Source organism: Rhinatrema bivittatum, chromosome 2 (genome assembly GCF_901001135.1).
Source record: "Rhinatrema bivittatum chromosome 2, aRhiBiv1.1, whole genome shotgun sequence".
NCBI lineage: Eukaryota > Metazoa > Chordata > Amphibia > Gymnophiona > Rhinatrematidae > Rhinatrema > Rhinatrema bivittatum.
The window spans coordinates 172,062,740-172,080,085 of NC_042616.1; the positions used below are offsets into that span (position 1 = coordinate 172,062,740).

A 17,346-nucleotide genomic window follows, 5' to 3' on the forward strand; every position below is an offset into this window, starting at 1 on the left:
CAGTGTGTTATTTTAGCAGAATATTCTTGAACATAATAGTATTGCACTGTGCTTCATTTTTAAATGCTAACATCTTTCTCTTTGAAGTAACTTTTATCATGTTATTTGGTCATAAAAAATGTCGTAACAGTTTTGTTAACCATTTCTGCTACAGACTGTGTCAACTGCCAGTGAACTCCGTAAACCAACGTACTGGATTGTAGCAGCTAAAGCCATTGATTATGAGCAGATGCTGCTGCTTATGGCGAATGTGAAATGGGATGTGAAAGAAATCATGTCACAACACAATGTGTACATTGATGCCCTTTTAAAGGTAACTTTAAATTAGATTTCAAGAAACCAGCAGCTGTGTAAAAAGAGGGAGGAAAAACATCTAAATTGGATCTCAATATAGTCATTTTAAAAATGATTAAGTTTAATTCTAATAATATTCTCTTTGGGTGTCTTAGTCTATGTGAAAATAGTAGCCAAAAAATAAGAAGGTGTTAGATTTTCAGTAATGTGACTTCATTTGTGATGAGCAGCCATTTTAAAATTGGCGAGTTGATAAAGCTTTTCTTTGATGACATTTAGATGCAAGTTTAATGGATGCCTTTCTTCATAGTATCTTATTTAGCAAAGAAAATTAAACCTATCAAAATACCATGCTGATATCTTCTTTTTAAGAGAGCTATCTGTCCTCTGGTGGGAACTACCATATTGTTTAATTAACAGCTATCGTAGGGGGGCCTATAACTAAGCCACTAATATAAGAAAATACCTGCAGGATTACCTACATTTTCAAAATTGACCTGAGTTATTTAATATCCATTGAGGAAGAAATACAAAGAAATGGTGCTCCAGAAGATTCTAGGTTAATAGCTGAGGTTTTGCTGATTATTTTACAAAATAAATTTGATACTATCAGACTGGAGTTTGTTAGAACCCTTATCTGTACTGGGTATGGAGAGAATGTAGAAGATGCATCATAAGAACATCTTTTGTTATTTGGGGCAGGAAGATGATTAGTATAATAAGCCAGATAAGGGGCTGATTCTGGAGGAAAGCATATGGATTTCTTTTAATCCAGTGCTGGAGATGGGTTTTGAAAAGGTTTTATCCTTGAAAAATAATAGTATATCTTCCTTGGATTCCATGACTGCTAAACTGATTAAAACCAAGAAATTAGCATTGACCAAGTTTTTGTCACCTCTTGGCAACATAAATTTATTAAGTGTCCAAATTGCTGCCCTCCCTTAAGAAAGCCCAGATATGGTCTGTATAAAAAAAAAAAAAAAAGAATCCCTTAGATATGAAACATCCTGTATCAAATCTACCTTTTGTGATTAAAATTATTGAGAACGTGATTGCTGCACATTTGGAAGACTTCATAACGGTTAATGCACTACACCCGAGACAATCAGAGTTTCACAAAGAGTACAGTACTGAGACTGCCTTAGTGGCCTTAACGGAAGAAGAAAGATTAAATATGGATAATGGAACGAATGAACTCATGGCCAAAATTGACATGAGTGTGCAGCTTTTGATATTGTAGATCATGATTTGCTACTATTATGGATTATGGAGATGGGGATTGGCTGGAAAGATTTTAGCATGGTTCAAATCTTTTCTAATGGAATGTTCCTTTCAAGTCAGCTGGGACCAAAAGTATTCAGAACCCAGAATAATGACATGTGGTGTGCTACAGGGATCAGAATTATCTCCGGTCCTATTCAGTTTATTTCTGGTGTCGCTGGTGACATTGATCCAAGATCTAGGATATTTATTTATTTATTTATTTATAACTTTTTCTATACCGAAGTTCAAATAACAGAGTTAATTATCACTCCGGTTTACATTTACATAGTTGTTCCATGTGTGTGGACGACATACAGGTCCTAGCTTTTTTTTTTTTTTTTAACAATTGAATCTTTATTCATGAATTCATTTACTTCAAATGAAATAATTCAAAATATATGAATAATACCAATGAATTTTATATAAGCATTGAAAAGGAAAACAATGATATATCATAACAAGTCAACTGATAGGAGAGATTACTTACCAGAGAGGCTAAGGGGGTGGGAAATCAACTTTAATACTCACCTATACCCCCAACTGGATTACTCATAGATCAGCCTAATTTATATTTACCTGGACTTATCCAAAAGTAAATGATCTAAGTGGACAGGATCAAAGAATACAAATTGGTTACTTTGATAAGACACTAAACATTTACAGGGATATTTAAGGAAAAAAGTTGCACCTCTATCTAATACTTTTTGCCGTAAAGAAAGGAATTGTTTTCTACGGGCCTGCGTTGCCAACTTTTGACCAGAAAAGAGGAAATCCAACAATAGAATATTCTTGAAGACCAAGTCTTTGTTACGTTTGGAGGTCCATGGGCTAATCCCATGGACAGCTGCACTCACAGCTCCAGCGGGGCCTGCCCCTCCAGCTTCTGATGCGGAACACTCTCCCCGGCACCTACACAGCAGGCCACCACACTTCTACGCAGCAGGACGCCGGTGACGAACCACTCGGTGGGATGCCATCATCCTTAGCTGACCCCGCTCCTACTAGACCGTGTGCCCAATGACACTTTACTTAAAGGGCCCATGGTGGGAAAAGGCTCGAGGCACTCTCTGATGACATCACCTCATCAGCCTATAAAAGGCCTCTCCTGTCACTGCTCTAGCACTTCAGCAACAGCTTTTCCTACTTGCTAGTTATGCGTGTTGTCACAGTATCTCTCGTCTTCAGTTTCAGTGCTCATTTTCTTCATCCTTCAGGTCCAGCATTCCTCTCTGAGTCTTATGTTGCCTACCTGGTCTCTCCTTACTCTCTTGTCCTGCCCATCCATCCCTCCTTTTCCTTTAGATGGATACCCAGTACTGATCACTGCCTGACTCCAGGATACTCTTGAACACTGCCTGCCACTGACCACTGTCTGACAACCAGATACTCTATGCTGCCTGCCTTTAGATATGCCTCACTTATGCCTAATCCGACCAAGTGACCTCAACGGATCTCACCACCATCAGCAGAGGCCCCCACCTAAGACCTACTGGCCCTGGCACCCAAAGGCTTAACCTGAGGGGAATGTGGGCTGGTAAAGGCGAAACTCCAGTTGGGCCTCTGCTTCGTCTGGGTCCACCTGCCAATGGTGGGGAAGTACAGGGCTCATCCCTGCAGATTGTGTCAGCCTCACCTTGGCCTAAGGGTCCAAGAACTAAACAGTCTTTATCTTTTTCAGAGCAGAAAGACAAAATTAAAGTAGCTCTAGTCAATATATCATATATAGAAGACTCTAAAAAAGTAGACACCCCAAGACTATCCAAAGCCAATCTATCTAACCCACCCTCTCTTTCATTCATTATTTTTTTCTTAGGTAGATAGTAAATCATTCGTAACACAGGTACTTCAGAAATATGCAAATTCATATTAATATATTTCTTAAACATTTCTAGTGCTGACGTTAACCTTGTTTCAAGAAAATTCAAAAATCTCAAATTTTCTAACTGATTATTCTCTAATAATTCTAAGTAGTTATGGATATATAAACTATCCTTATATAGGATACAGATATAGCCTGAAGAGTTGCCACCTGAGGTGATAATATTGATACAGAGTCTTCCAAATCATGCAGTTTAATCTCAAATTCCTCCATCTTAGATCTCATCTCTAAGGAAAAGTGCAAATTTAGGAAACAGACTGGGAATAATTATGATCTAACTTTGCAGCTAACCTTCAAACGTCCAGTAAAGAAACATTTTCAGGTTCAACTAACCCTCCTGTAACTACCACAGGAGGAGGAATCACTGATGGAAGAAGGGCTGATAGCAATCTACTTGTACTTATCTATACTTGATAGGTTTATTAGTCCCTTCAAAGTTCCCTACTCCAGGTGTCTCAGCCACATGTATAGTGGATGTATGTGCCATTATGTCCAAATTCAAATAAACAGGTGCAGAAGATAACTGATCTTGTGGTTGGGGTGAAGGTGGGTTATCACCTGGACTTAAGAAGATCCCAGATGAAGGGTTCTCCAAACTCAAGTCCTCACTATGCGCCTGAATCAAGCGTCAGACATGTTCGTCCATTGGACCGAGAGTTGTTAAAGAATTTGATGAAGATGTTATTGTTTTGCCCTTTCTTTTCCTTCCCATCAGAGCCTAGGGTTGCACCCTTTGGTGCATGACTTCGGCTGCATACCAATGGCTGCGCATCACAGGGCCTTAGTTTAAGCAGATGGAAGTCTCAGGCTGATGACATCACTGGCAGTTCAGGGGTATAGAGAGGGGAGCGGTGCTCTTTTGTTCCACATTGGCTCTCACCCAAAAAAAAGAGGTGGTGGGCACAATTCACACTGCTGGCAACACATCTAAATAGCCCCCTGCATTCTTTTCCAGCTCTCCCGATGTGCGCACTACAAGGTCCTTACTTTATTTTAATCCAGATTTCTTAACATTCAGACAGGTGGATCCAGTGGATTATGCACCTCTACCAGTAGATGGAGACGGTGCAAAGCTAACTTCACGGTATATGTAGCCCTGCACTGACATCAGCCTGCCAGTATTCTCATTCACCGGCAGTTGGTGGACGTGCATCTTCCTAATGGGGATTGCTTAAAATTTAAAAGGAGAAAAGGAGGAAAATTATTCCCCCCGCTCTCCTGTGGTGATACCTAATGGTCCCTCCCTCAGGCAAGAATTCCTGAGGTGATATCTTTTGATCCTTCCCTCCAATGTGTGCCTTGGTCTGGTGGCTGGTATTCAGCCAGCATGGACTTAGCTGTAAAAAAAAAAAAAAAAAAAAAAAGAGCTGAAAGGCAAGCGGGTGCAGGAAGCTGAGCAAGGTGGTGAAGGTATATACCTTCTACCTCCACAGCCGGAGATTGACTCTGTACTCAGCCGGGAAGGGTAAAAAAAACAAAACAAAACTGAGGAGGGGAGTTTTGTAGGGATTCCTCCTTCCTCCAGTCTCCGTGCTCAGCGCGCCAATTCGATGTTCGTTCCCACTTCCGGGGGAGCTTAGGAGACGTGGACAGCTCCGCGGGTTGAGAAGCGTTTTGGTTAGGCCCCATTCTCAGGCTTTTCTGGTTCACCACGTGCTATACCGTGTTGGCATTTTGCCTGTTTTTTCCTGCGTGTTAGGCTGCCCTCTTCAGTTCCGTCAGTTCATACTAATGCATCCAGCTGTGCATCCAGTTGTGCGCCCAGTTTGTTCGCCTAGTTGGACGCCTGGTTGGGCATGCAGTTGGTTAGGGCATCTATCTGGTCATTCATATGCATGTACTTATCTATGCACATAATTTGAGCGGCTTCATGAGAGCTCAGTTTTTGGACGCACATCGAGGCACAGTGTTGAGTGCCTAAATTTTGGAAACCTAAATTTTGGGCACCTATTTTTTGCAGCACGAATACAGCTGGACATACACTTTCAGAAGTCTGTTAGAGCGTACTGATAGACTGATGGCGCCTATAGTGAAGAAACCTAAGTGCCTTACCCTCTGTGCTGCTTGTCATATTCGGGCATCTCAGCCTGGTGTTCCCTCTAACTTGTGCTGCTTGAAGGCCATAGTATGCAGATTTGTGAAGGCTCCTGGTGGACTCTCCCCTCCTGTTTCTGGCACACAGAGATCTGCTACAGCAAGGACCTGTTCTTCATGAAGATTCAACTCGATTTTGAATCCGGTATAGCCTTTGAGAGGGCTGGGTTGCTGAAGCGTAGATATTCTACTGCAATGATTGCCACGTTGCTACGAGCAGGAAAGTTCTCTACTTCCTTAGACTATGTGCAGGTTTGGCGAGCGTTTGAGGCTTGGTGTGAAGATCAAGTGGTTCTTCCTCTTTCAGTTAAGATCTCGCTCATTTTGGAATTTTTGCAGGATGGATTGAGTAAAGGGTTGGCCCTTAATTCATTAAATGTACAGGTGGTGGCTCTTGCCTGTTTCTGAGGTAAGGTAAATGGTGGACACTTGATGGCTCACCCAGATGTGGCCCACTTCTTGAAAGGAGTGAAGCATCTTCACCCTCTCTTGCGATTACCAGTGGAGTCTTAATCTAGTTTTGGATTTTTTAGCAGGCTCTACTTTTTGACCAATGCATCACCTTTCCTTGAGGTTACTGACCTTGAAAACAGTGTTTCTTGTGGCAATTTGTTCTATGTGTCCAGTATCGAACCGCAGGCTTTGTCTTGCCGGGAGCAATTTCTACGAGTGACTCCGGGGCTATACAGCTGCATATATTGTTCCTTCTTTTTTGCCAAAAGTGGTCTTGTATTTTCACTTGAATCAGTCCATTTCTCTGCCATCTCTGGACAGGAAAAGAGATGTGGAGGAATATCACTTATTATGGCCCTTGGATGTCAAGAGGCATATCTTGAGGAAGATGGATCGCCTATTAGGAATGTAGATAGTTGGGTGGCTGGTGGGTGTGAGGATCGCCTGATAACATGCCTACCTAGTGTGAATGTGGCTGACCTCACGCCATCACCTAGATAGGATTTTAGACAATGCTGAGGAGGAGCCGGCTGTCATGGTACATGTGGACACCAACAACATAGGAAAATGTGGGGGAAAGGTTCTGGAAGCCAAATTTAGGCTCTTAGGTAAGAAAGCTGAAAACCAGAACCTTCAGGGTAGCATTCTCTGAAATGCTTCCTGTTCCATGTGCAGGTCCCCAGAGGCAGGAGATCTCCCGAGTCACAATGTATGGATGAGACAATAGTACAAGGAAGAGGGATTCAGTTTTGTAAGGAACTGGGGAACCTTTTGGAAAAGTGAGAGTCTTTTCCGAAAGGATGTGCTCCACCTTAACCAGAGTGGAACCAGGCTGCTGGCGCTAACCTTTAAAAAGGAGATAGAGCAGCTTTTAAACTAGAACAAGGTGGAAGCCAATAGTCACTCAGTAGTGCATGGTTTGAAGGAAGGTATCTTCGAAGGATACTAATAAAACAAGAGAGTTAGGGCATCTCAACAGAGAGATTCCAATAAAAGCAAAATTAGTCCATGTTCCTATAAGTAAAGAATCACCTGAGCTAAAGGATTCCAAATTATCCCTATCAACTGAAAAGCAGGTTTATTTATTTATTTATTTAACATTTTCTATACCGTCATTTGGTGGGGACCGTCACAACGGTTGTTAATTATAAGTAAAAGCACACTTTGAAATGTCTGTACGCCAGTTCCAGAAATCTAAGAAGTAAGATTTTTATTTTTTTTTTATTTAGCACTTTTATATACCGACTTTCCAATAACAGAGTTACTGATCAATTCGGTTTACATTCTAAACAGAAACAATGACAAGTTAATGTCTTACAATGAACAGGTAGATGGAACTTGGATACAGATATATGGGGTTAATGATAGTGCATATAACAGTAAATGACATAGACTTAATTGGCATCTCAGAGACATGCTGAAAGGAGGATAATCAATGGGAAAGTGCTATACCAGGGTACAAATTATATTGCAGTGATAGAGAGGAGCAACTTGATGGCAGGGTGGGCTTTATGACCAGGATGGCATAAAGTCCAACAGAAAAAGATCCTGCAAGAGACTAAATGCATAATCAAATCTTTATGGGGAGTAATCTTATGTGCGTTGGAAGAAAAGCGATAGGGGTATACTACCGTCTACCTGGCCAAAAATGATAAGATGGACAGTGAAATGCTGAGAGAAATTAGGAAAGCTAACCAAATTGGCAGTGCAATAATAATGGGAGATTTCAATTACCCCAATATTGACTGGTGAAATGTAACATCAGGACATGCTAGAGAGATAAAGTTCCTGGATGGAATAAATGAAAGTTTTATGGAGCAATTGGTTCAGGAACCAACAAGATAGGGAGCAATTTTAGATCTAATTCTCAGTGGAGACTGGGATCTGATGAGAGAGGTAACAGTGGTGAGGCCACTTGGCAATAGTGATCATAATATGATCAAATTTGAATTAATGACAGGAAGGGGAACAGTAAGTAAATCCATGGCTCTAGCATTAAACTTTCAAAAGGGAATCTTTGACAAAATGAGGAAAATAGTTAGAAAAAAAAAAAGAAAGGTACAAAGGTAAAGTGTATGCAACAGGCGTGCACATTGTTTAAAAATACCATCTTAGAAGCGCAATTCAGATGTATTCCATGCATTAGTAAAGGTGGAAGGAAGGCCAAATGATTGCCAGCATGGTTAAAAAGTGAGGTGAAAGAGGCTATTTTAGGCAAAAGATCTTCATTCAAAAATTGGAAGAAGGATCCATCAGAGGAAAATAGGATAAAACATAAGCATTGTCAAGTTAAATATAAGATATTGATAGGACAGGCTAAGAGAGAATTTGAAAAGAAATTGGCCTACGAGGGAATCGGTTAGACTGTTAGATGATTGAAGGGCTAAAGGAGCACTTAGGGAAGATAAGGGCATTGCGAAAAGACTAAACAAATTCTTTGCTTCAGTGTTTACTGAAGAGGATGTTGGTGATATACCCATACCAGAAACGTTTTTCAAGGATGATGATTCAGATGAACTGAACCAAATTATGATGAACCTGGAAGATGTAGTATGCCAGATTAACAAACTGAAGAGTAGTGCATTACCTTGACCGGGTTCTGAAAGATGTAAAAAATGAAATTTCAGACCTATTAGTAAAAATTTGTAGCCTATCATTAAAATCGTCTATTGTATCTGAAGATTGGAGGGTGGCCAGTGTAACCCCGATATTTAAAATGGGCTCCAGGAGAGATCCAAGAAACTATAGACTGGTGGGCCTGACTTCAGTGCTGGGAAAAATCATGGAAACTGTTATAAAGAATGAAATCACAGAAGATGTAGATAGACATGGTTTAATGGGCGCAGCCAGCATGGATTTACCTAAGGGAAGTCGTGCTTCACAAATCTCCTACATTTTTATGAAGGGGTAAATAAACATGTGGAGAAAGGTGAACCAGTAGATGGTGGTGTATTTGGATTTTCAGAAGGCATTCAACAGTCCCTCAGGAGAGCTTCTAAGAAAACTAAAAAGTAATGGGACAGGAGGTGATACACTTTTGTGGATTGCAAATTGGTTAAAATACAGGAAGCAGAGAGTAGGATTAAATGGTCTTTTTTCACACTGGAAAAGGTAAAAAGTGGAATGCCTCAGGGATCGGTACTAGGACCGGTGCTTTTTAATATATTTATAAATGATCTGTAAAGAGGCACGACGAGTGAGGTGCTTAAATTTGTGGATGACACAAAATTATACAGATTAGTTAAATCTCAAGCGGATTGTGATAAATTGTAGAGAGGACCTTATGAGCCTGGAAGATTGGGCATCCAAATGGCAGATGAAATTTAATGTGGACAAGTGCAAGGTGATGCATATAGGGAAAAATAATCCTTGCTGTGGTTACACGATGTTAGCTTCCACATTAGGCGTTACCACCAGGAAAGAGATCTAGGCGTCATAGTGGATAATACATTTAAACTGGTGGCTCAGTGTGGTGTGGCATTCAAAAAGCAAACAGAATGTTAGGAATTATTAGGAAGGGAATGGCAAATAAAATGGTGGATGTCATAATGCACCTTGAATACTGTGTGCAGTTCTGGTGGCCGCATCTCAAAAAAGATATAGTTGCACTGGAGAAAGTACAGAGTAGGGCGAATAAAATGATAAAGGAGATGGAACAGCTCCCCTTTGAGAAACGGCTAAAAAGGTTAGGGCTGTTCAGCTTGGCGAAGAGACAGTTGAAGGGGGGGATATGATAGAGGCCTATTAAATCATGAAAGGACTTGAATGGGTAAATGGGAATCGGTTATTTACTCATAGGATAATACAAGGACTAGGGAGCACTCCATGAAATTAGCAAGTAGTTCATTTAAAACAAATCAGAGAAGGAGGTCATGTGATGTGACATGAGCGACAAGATATGTCTTGCTTCGCTCCAGGGCCCCACTCTTCCTCACTGACCTAATTGTTTGCTTCAACATGATCTAGTACCGCCGACTGGGGGAGATACCCTTCTACTACCTGCCCGCCATCCCTTCCTTGTCCTGGGCAATAGTTAGGGCACCGGATGGCCGCTAAACCGGCCCAAAAAGAGAAGAGTCATCTGCCTTCAAAGATAGTTTTGGGTGCCAGTATCCTTCTTCCCCAGCAGCCGGCAATGGAGGCCTTAGCGATGTGACTGGAACGAATCTTCAGGCCCTAGATTATAAAATGGGCACTCGGCCGGCGCGCGCAACCTACGCCCGGAGGCAGGCGCAACTTGCAAAACAAAGGTTAGGGGGGGAGGGAACAGGGAAAGCCATCGGGGCTCTCCTAGGGCTCGGTGCGCGCAAGGTGCACAAGTGTGCACACCTAGCGTGCGCCGACCCTGGATTTTATAACATGCGCGCGGCTGCGCGCGCATGTTATAAAATTGGGCGTAGATATTAAAATCTGCCCCTTAATGCTTATCCACAGGAGCTATCTTCAGACAGAAGTCAATGTGTCCAGGTTAAATTAATTCAGCTGTAGTGACCCAAGACAACTGCTGTGTTCCAAAATAATTCTGCTTCAGAGGTTCATATATAAGCATTAACTTTGTATGACACTGCGTTTTTGTATCAAAAGTAGTGGGTAGATCTGGAATTACATTTGTTCTAACTCTGCCTTTGTAGTTTTTGTTATATACTTTGTAAAAGTAAAACTAATCACTTCTTTGCAAAAATTTCATTTCCTCCACCTTCCCCCCCCCCCCCCCCCCCAAAAAAAAAGAAAAAATTATTGTGGCAATTTGGGACCTCTAAAGCAGAGGTGAGCAACCTTTTTTCTGCTAGGGCCACATTACAAGTTATAAAACACAATGAGGGCTGAGGAGGGTCCCTCTTGGAGCTCCGCTACACAACAATCAAACCCTAAGCACTTGTTGCAGGCATTTTAGCATCCAGCAGGCTTAGGGACCATCATTTTTAGCATCCAAGAGAGTCCCTTCAATCATGGATCCCAGCCTCTACCAAACATTGGGAAAACATTCAGCCCAAGAGGTACAAAGCATTTTCCCTACTCGCAGACTTCCTCACCTCGGTCACAAATGCAGAGCATAGACAGATCCGCACCAAATCACAATAAAAAGGCTATAAATAAAAAGGTGCTGAGAAAAACCTAAATTGGAAACCGCTACAAGCCAGACTCATATGCAGTGCAATTATGCAAAAACAGCAGTATCACCATTCCTCATAAACAAAATCAAGACATATAAAATCAGTCATGATAGTAAGTAAACCATACTAATAAAAATATTTCAAAACTGATACTTACTAGAAATATAATAATTAATAGGGACAAAATACACACTTTAAACATTTCCCAAAACTCAATTAAATATTTCAAAACAGCAGACATATCAAACATCCCATAATTAAAACAAATAAGGATAAAATGTCGGTTCTATTTAAACAAATAAGGATTCTATATAAAACAAATAAGGTTCTATGTAAAAGAAATAAGGATAAAATGTCGGTTCTATGTAAACCGACGCGGTATGTACTAGTACATGAACTTCGGTATATAAAAGCCTTTAAATAAATAAATAAATAAAAATGTCCCCCTTCTCCATGCCTATGAACTTTTGATTTCCATTCACCCTGAGATTCTAATGGATTAGTGAAGGGGGAGGTAGGAGAACACACACACTTTCTCCTCTCTCTCTCTCATATACACATACACTAACAAACACTTCTACCCTCTCTTCTCACTCCCCTCTTCCACTTATTCCCTCCCCTTCCCCCACCGTTTAGTCATTCACCCTCTTCCCTCTGTCAGACACTCAGCCTCCCACTGAATCCCTTTCCCTCCCCTCTGTCACTCTCACCCACTTACCCTCTTCCCTTCCCTCTGTTATTCACCCCTCATTCCCTCCCCTTTGTGTCACTCATCCCTCCCTCCAATTCACTCCTTTCCTTCCCCTCTGTCACTCACTCTCGCAATCCCCTTCCTTTCCCTCATTCTTACCCCTTCCCTCTTATCACTCATCCATCCTTCCCCCTCACTCCCTTCCCTCTGTCACTCACTCTTCTTCCCTCACTCCTTTCCCTCTGTCACTCACCCTTCCTTCCTTCCCACTCACCTCTCCTACTCAGTCACTCTCCAGTCACCTACCCTTCCTTCATGTTCACTCCCTTCCCGTGCAGTCAGTTACCCCCTTCCCGCTAACTCCCTTCCCTCTGTCACTCGCCCCTTTTTCTCTCTCACTCCCTTCCCTCTCAGTCACTCCCCCCTCATTCACTTTCTTCCCTTTTAGTCACTCTCTCTCTTCCCACTCACTGTCTTCTCTTTTAGTAACTGGATCTCCCCAACTCATTCCCTTCCCTGCCTTCTCAGTCACACACCCTCTCCCTCACCCCATTCATTCTCTTCCCTCCTCTTCCTGTCACTCACCACCTTCAACCTGTTTCCTGTCCTTACTCATACCCTTTCCCTGTCCAACCCACCATGTGACTCACCCTTCCTGCCGGCTTCAGGTCATCTTTTTCCTGCTATCTGTGTGCTGGCCGGGAGATCAATTTCGGGCCCATCGCTGTACAGGGCCTCGTCTTGCTGGCGGGTAACAGGAATCCCACCAGCACATCACTCCACTGTGTGCTATCTTCTTCTCGCTGGCGGGGGATGGGAACCCCACCAACACGTCATTTTATAGCACCGACGTAGCCTTTGACCTTCCTGCCTGCATGAGATTAGTCACGTGGGCCACACATAATATACATTTTAGAAGAGACAGGCGGGCTGGAAGAAAGATTGATGATGGGCTAGTTTGACCTTGTGGGCCATAGTTTGCCCACGTCTTCCCTAAAGTATGGGGCTTCAGGCAGTAACCCAGCTTGTCACCTACTAAAGCTTCCAGCAGTCAAACAAAAACCTTCCATCTAACCCAGCATCAAGTCTCTGACAGTGGCAAGCGGTGCTTGAGTAAAGGGTGAAAGATATAAGGCATGCATAGAGTGATCCATCTTCTGTCCTGCTTTTCGAGCTTACAATAATCATTGTTTAGGAATGTAGAGTGACTATTAATGTTTCTGTGTTTCAGAATTCACTGATGTTATTTCAAATCTAAGTTTTGAGTTAAGCAGTTTTTGATGTCACTTGTTTTGTTTTCTGATACAGATTTTTAATTTTATGCTTCGACAAGCAAATATAGTAGCTCTTGCATAGTGCTTTTATTTGTCATTGTGTTCACCACTGTTCACGGAGTTCAGGTTGCTTTAACTATTTTTATCTCTTGAAATTAAAATAAAAACTATAATTTATAAGTATTGACCCAGCTTACTTTGCACATATGAGTTTTTCTTGCTTGCTATTTTCAGTCTCCAGCCTGCTGTCACAATTGCCAACCTCTCAGTTCATCAACTATTGATTTCTTCTCCCTCTTCTCAATTGTATAAAAATGTGAAGCATAAAGGGGGATAAATAACTAACTCATATCCCCTATTTGAGCCATAATGCTTGATTCATGCAACATTAACAGTGTTGCTAGCAGCTTTTAGAGAGGATTTCTGCTTGAAAAATCTTATGTTTGATTGTTTCAAAAATATGTAATCAGAGCACATGATAGAAGAGTATACGGAATGTAACCTTTTTGGTTACATGTGATATTGTAGCCTATAAATTTGCTTGTAATATATTTCCGCAGTCTAGTTAAATAGGAGAATTGTAGCTAAGACAGCAGTAATGTACAGTGAACAGTTTGATCGACATTACATTTGTGGTATTCATGAGAATGCATGTCATTTGTGTTTTTCGAGGAATTTGAACAATTTAACAAAAGACTGACTGAAGTTTCCAAACAAGTTCGTATACCCTTGCCAGTATCTAATACTCTTTGGGAGCACTGCATCCGACTAGCTAATAGGACAATTGTAGAAGGGTAAGTTGTTAATAAAATCTATTCTATTATATTTTTACATTTTAAAACAATATATGACAAACACCATGCTAACAGGTTTTTTTTTTTAATATTGCCCTCACTCTCAGAACGACGTATGTGATTGAGCCCTGCTACATTATGAAATTGGTTCTGCATAGCAGCACATGGATTAAAGATCCCATAAATCACTAGGATTACCTGTTTCCCTGTCACACTCTAGAATCAAATAAACATATTTTACGTGATCTTAAATACTCTTTAGAAAATATTTTGGTTTTCTTAAAAAAATACAAATGGGATTATTTAGTAACTTCAGTAAACAAATTTGTAAAAAGAATGGGTCAGACAACTTTGAAGCATAGCTCTTAAAAAAAGATACACCCCCAGCTAAGTAATATGAATGCATAGGAAATACTTTGGCAATAAGAAAAACTTACAGTATGTAACAGCGTGTAGGAAATATCTTTACAGTTGGATATAACTTGCAGTATGTGTCACTATACAGTATATAACACTCTGCAGTAATGTAACAACTTGTAGTAACAACTTGCAGTATGTAATAACTTGATGCGCAAGAATCTAGCAGATGCTATTAACCTACACCACATGATAAGGCTATGTGATGATAATGTTGAAATTTATTGCATGTCTCTGTAAACCGTTCTGATGGCGAAACCGAATGACGGTATACAAAACACATTAAATAAAAATGAATAAATAAATAATATATATAGCAGGAACTCGTAGCTGTTTATTTCACTGTTGACAAGATGGTCGAGACGTTCGTCCCTGTTTGAATGATAACTGACTCTTGCTAAAACAATCTTTGAAAATGCCCCTGATGAAGCTGAGTTAGGGAAACACCGGCCTGTGTAGGGCGATAAGAATGTTTTGCTTGATAAGAGTCTACTTCATCTTGAAATTCATGGATGGAGGATTTTTAAATTAAAAAGAAAAAAACTTCTATAAAAATAATTTTTGCAGAATTAAAAAATGATGAAGGTGAATGATTGAGTAGACCGGTTAGTGTCTATCATAAAGACATATAACGTCAGGCTTGCTGACACCTTCTTAGGCTACTAATTATAAATATTTCGATTTCCACAAATTATTGTCATTAGATTATTATTGTGGTTTTCCACCGACTCCTTTACCTTGTGTTAGACTTCAATTACCCCAATATTGACTGGGTAAATGTATCATCGGGATATGCTAGAGAGATGAAGTTCCTGGATGGAATAAATGATAGCTTTATTGGAGCAATTGGTTCAGGAACCAATGAGAGAGAGAGCAATTTTAGATCTAATTCTCAGTGGAGAACAGGAATTGGTGAGAGAGGTAATGGTAGTGGGGCCGCTTGGCAATAGTGATCATAATATGATCAAATTTGATTTAATGACTGGAAGGGATACAGTAAGCAAATCCACGGCTCTCGTGCTAAACTTTCAAAAGAGAAACTTTGATAAAATGAGAAAAATAGAAAAAACTGAAAGGAGCAGCTACAAAAGTAAAAAGTGTGCAAGAGGCGTGGTCATTGTTAAAAAATACCATCCTAGAAGCACAATCCAGATGTATTCCACACATTAAGAAAGGTGGAAAGAAGGCAAAACGATTACCGGCATGGTTAAAAGGGGAGGTGAAAGAAGCTATTTTAGCCAAAAGATCTTCATTCAAAAATTGGAAGAAGGATCCAACAGAAGAAAATAGGATAATGCATAAACATTGGCAAGTTAAATGTAAGACATTGATAAGACAAGCTAAGAGAGAATTTGAAAAGAAGTTGGCTGTAGAGGCAAAAACTCACAGTAAAAACTTTTTTAAATATATCCGAAGCAGAAAGCCCGTGAGGGAGTCAGTTGGACTGTTAGATGATCGGGTTAAAGGGGCACTTAGAGAAGATAAGGCCATCGTGGAAAGATTAAATGATTTCTTTTCTTCGATGTTTACTGAAAAGGATGTTGGGGAGGTACCCATACTGGAGAAGGTTTTCATGGGTAATGATTCAGATGGACTGAACCAAATCACGGTGAATCTAGAAGATGTGGAGACCTGATTGACAAACTTAAGAGTAGTAAATCACCTGGACCAGATGGTATACACCCCAGAGTTCTGAAGGAACTAAAAAATGAAATTTCAGACCTATTAGTAAAAATTTGTAACCTGTCATTAAAATCCATCCATTGTACCTGAAGACTGGAGGATAGCTAATGTAACCCCTATATTTAAAAAGGGATCCGGGAAACTACAGACCAGTAGCCTGACTTCAGTGCCAGGAAAAATAGTGGAAAGTGTTCTAAACATCAAAATCACAGAACATATAGAAAGACATGGTTTAATGGAACAAAATCAGCATGGTTTTACCCAAGGCAAGTCTTGCCTCACAAATCTGTTTCACTTTTTTGAAAGAGTTAATAAACATGTGGATAAAGGTGAACCTGTAGATGTAGTGTACTTGGATTTTCAGAAGGCATTTGACAAAGTTCCTCATGAGAGGCTTCTAGGAAAAATAAAAAGTCATGGGATAGGTGGCGATGTCCTTTCGTGGATTACAAACTGGCTAAAAGTCAGGAAACAGAGAGTAGGATTAAATGGACAATTTTCTCAGTGGAAGGGTGTGGGCAGTGGAGTGCTTCAGGGATCTGTATTGGGACCCTTACTTTTCAATATATTTATAAATGATCTGGAAAGAAATACGACAAGTGAGGTAATCAAATTTGCAGATGATACAAAATTGTTCAGAGTAGTTAAATCACAAACAGATTGTGATAAATTGCACGAAGACCTTGTGAGACTGGAAAATTGGGCATCCAAATGGCAGATTAAATTTAATGTGGACAAGTGCAAGGTGATGCATATAGGGAAAAATAACACATGCTATAGTTACACAATGTTAGATTCCATATTAGGTGCTACTACCCAAGAAAGAGATCTAGGCATCATAGTGTATAACACATTGAAATCATCGGTTCAGTGTGCTGCTGCAGTCAAAAAAGCAAACAGAATGTTGAGAATTAGTAGAAAGGGAATGGTGAATAAAACGGAAAATGTCATAATGCCTCTGTATCGCTCCATGGTGAGACCGCACCTTGAGTACTGTGTACAATTCTGGTCGCCGCATCTCAAAAAAGATATAATTGCGATGGAGAAGGTACAGAGAAGGGCGACCAAAATGATAAAGGGAATGGAACAGCTCCCCTATGAAGAAAGACTAAAGAGGTTAGGACTTCTCAGCTTCGAGAAGACGCGGCTGAGGGGGGATATGATAGAGGTGTTTAAAATCATGAGAGGTCTAGAACGGGTAGATGTGAATCAGTTTTTTACTCTTTTGGATAATAGAAAGACTAGGGGGCACTCCATGAAGTTAGCACGTGGCACATTTAAAACTAATCAGAGAAAGTTCTTTTTCACTCAACACACAATTAAACTCTGGAATGTGTTGCCAGAAGATGTGGTTAGTGCAGTTAGTATAGCTGTGTTTAAAAAAGGATTG

The 17,346-nt window shown here is 40.5% G+C and overlaps 1 protein-coding gene across 1 annotated transcript in view; it reads left to right on the forward strand.

Annotated features, from left to right (window-relative positions):
* VPS50 (VPS50 subunit of EARP/GARPII complex) overlaps positions 1-17,346 on the forward strand; it is a 620,793-nt gene that overhangs the window by 583,759 nt on the left and 19,688 nt on the right. The window contains 2 exon segments of the mRNA XM_029588894.1: positions 155-313; positions 13,735-13,856. Coding sequence (XP_029444754.1) covers positions 155-313; positions 13,735-13,856 — 281 coding nt within the window.